This window comes from Sinocyclocheilus rhinocerous, unplaced genomic scaffold (assembly GCF_001515625.1).
Source record: "Sinocyclocheilus rhinocerous isolate Xijiao unplaced genomic scaffold, SAMN03320098_v1.1 scaffold1223, whole genome shotgun sequence".
In the NCBI taxonomy this organism is placed as follows: Eukaryota; Metazoa; Chordata; class Actinopteri; order Cypriniformes; family Cyprinidae; genus Sinocyclocheilus; species Sinocyclocheilus rhinocerous.
The window spans coordinates 1,029,922-1,032,342 of NW_015641045.1; the positions used below are offsets into that span (position 1 = coordinate 1,029,922).

The window sequence follows — 2,421 nt, forward strand, 5'->3', positions numbered from 1 at the left end:
AAATATATTTTGTATATATATATATTTTTTTTTTCCCCCATAATTTTAGATGCAATTTTCCATAAGCCTTATTATGAAATAAAATTATGAAATGCAAAAATGCACTCTGCTGCAACAAATTATGTGCATATCAGTCACAATTTGTAACTTTTTCTTTTTAATACAAAATTTGATTAAAAAATGTGAATAAAAATTATAATTTAATTGCATTTTTTTTAAATAATGTGCACACACACACACATACATATATATATATATATATATATATATTTTTTTTTTTATAAACAGAAATCATTATTGGCGATATGGAAAATGAACAGCACTCACTGAACTACAGATATATAGATATTGAGAGTACAGTATGCAGTAAGTTTTGTGTGGAATCTTCCTGTGGGTCACGTACCCTTCCTGTGGGTCCTGGTGATTCTGGAGCAGGGCGTCTCCATCCTGGACGTTCTGTGTGCTGTTTGGTGTCATCATGCGGGGCGGCTGTGATGACGCCTCCCCCGTCTCCACGGATACAGGCCCCTCCTCTGTGTGTTCTAAACACAATTAATTACATTGTAACCAGTCCACTTTCTCTGTGGAATAACAAGTGCTACCTAACAGTTGGTGCTGAGATAAGATTTTATTTCTCATTATAAAGTTACAATACTGTTCAAAAGTTTGGGGTCAATAAGAGTTTTTTTTTGCATTAAATTGATCAAATGTAATAGTAAAGACTTTTGTAATTTTGTAATTTTGTAACGAAAGATTCATATTTCAAATAAATGATGCAATTTAGAATTTTCACCAAGTAATCCTAAAAAATGGGTCATGGTTTGAAGCAGCACAACTGGTTTCAACACTGATAATAATATGAAATGTTTCTTGAGCAGCAAATCAGCATATTAGAGTGACAGACTCATTTTTATTTATTCATTTATTTGCTGTTTTGGTGGATAAAATGGTTGAAAAAAAAAAACTCCATTTGAGGACAGATTTAAAGTGAAAAATTGATTCATTGAATTCAGCATTTATTTTATTCTAAAAATGCAAGTTTTTTGTTTAGGGTTAGGTTGTAGGTTATGGTTAGTCTGTTTTTTATGATTAATGGGATTTACATCAGAAGTCAATCAAAAGTCTCCAGTTACACTATACAATTTGTTTTAATTAATTAAGTTTTAAAAAAATAAATTAATGGATTATTGGAGTATGATTTACAAGAAAATACAATTTTAGTCTTTGTATTTTAAATATTTAAAGTTTAATTCAATGTGTTACTTGCGTTTCTTTGTAATTCGTTGTAATATTTACTATGTGAGTGAAGAATTGCTTCTCAACAGTTGTTTTCGGTGTAGAGAACATGTGAGAGCATATTATTATATTGTCATATTGTTATAGTTTCTGGTGTGTTTTAGGCTTGACCTGCTTTGTCAAGGCACTCCAGGTGTTTTCTCCAGTGCTCCGAGATTTCTGTGACCAGAGCGTCACCGTCAGGAGCCGAACGCTGAAGTTCTGCCAGACGCTCCTGTGTGGCCTGCAGCAGCGGAGCCGGATCTGCACACACACACACACATAAAGAGATACAAAGCTACATTAGTGCACAGTCACATTTGCTTTCTGGTCAACGTGTCAAATTTGTTCAACCAACTTGAACACAAACAAACTTTTTTGTCCTCACGTGAAACTCCCAAACATGCGGATTCCTACTGGACTTTGCTTGCGAAATTTCACAGAGCAATGGTAAATGTGAACACACCACACCTTTACACTTTCCACAGTTACTGTATTATTTAATTTAACTGACTAATATAATGTTAGAAAAACTATTATTATAAAATTGATGATAAAAATGTATTATTATTATTATTATTAAATAGATTAATAATAATCATAATATTTTTTGTAAAATTTACTGAGATTTTATTAATTAAAATAAATAATAATAATAATGTAAAATTCCTTTAAATAAAGTAACCTAAAAGGTCTCATTCCTATTTAATAACATTACAAAAAGAACCCATTAGCTAACATTACTTAAATGCATTAACCAATGAGAAATGCATTTATTTTTACTATTTATTTTGCATTTATTTTTACTATATTATTACTATTATTTATTTCTTTTTAACATCTCTTATGTTACTGTAGTTCACGGTAACTCAGGTCCATTAAATAATGACATTTTAATAGTGTATTAGTAAGTGTTGAAATGAACATTAACTAAGAGTAAAAAATGCTTTTCACTGTCAGTTCATGTAAACAACTGGAAGCTTATCGGAAAATGTTACCAAAACATCAGAGCGAATCAAAATATTCCCTCCATATCAGGCCCGTCTCACTAAAAGCCACCAACCTCAGCTGCTTAACTTGCTCCCAAATACTTATCTAGACAAATCCAACAAAGTAGAAGAGGATAAAAAGTCAACCAAAAAAGAA

At 31.1% G+C, this 2,421-nt stretch overlaps 1 protein-coding gene across 1 annotated transcript in view; it reads right to left on the bottom strand.

Moving 5' to 3' along the window:
- LOC107754419 (homeobox protein cut-like 2) overlaps positions 1-1,573 on the bottom strand; it is a gene marked incomplete at its 5' end in the record, with an annotated part of 33,653 nt that extends 32,080 nt beyond the window's left edge. The window contains 2 exons of the mRNA XM_016570856.1: positions 404-542; positions 1,408-1,573. Of these exons, the coding sequence (XP_016426342.1) occupies positions 404-542; positions 1,408-1,573 (305 nt within the window). The remainder of the gene's footprint in view (positions 1-403; positions 543-1,407) is intronic.
- Positions 1,574-2,421: the final 848 nt, after the last annotated feature.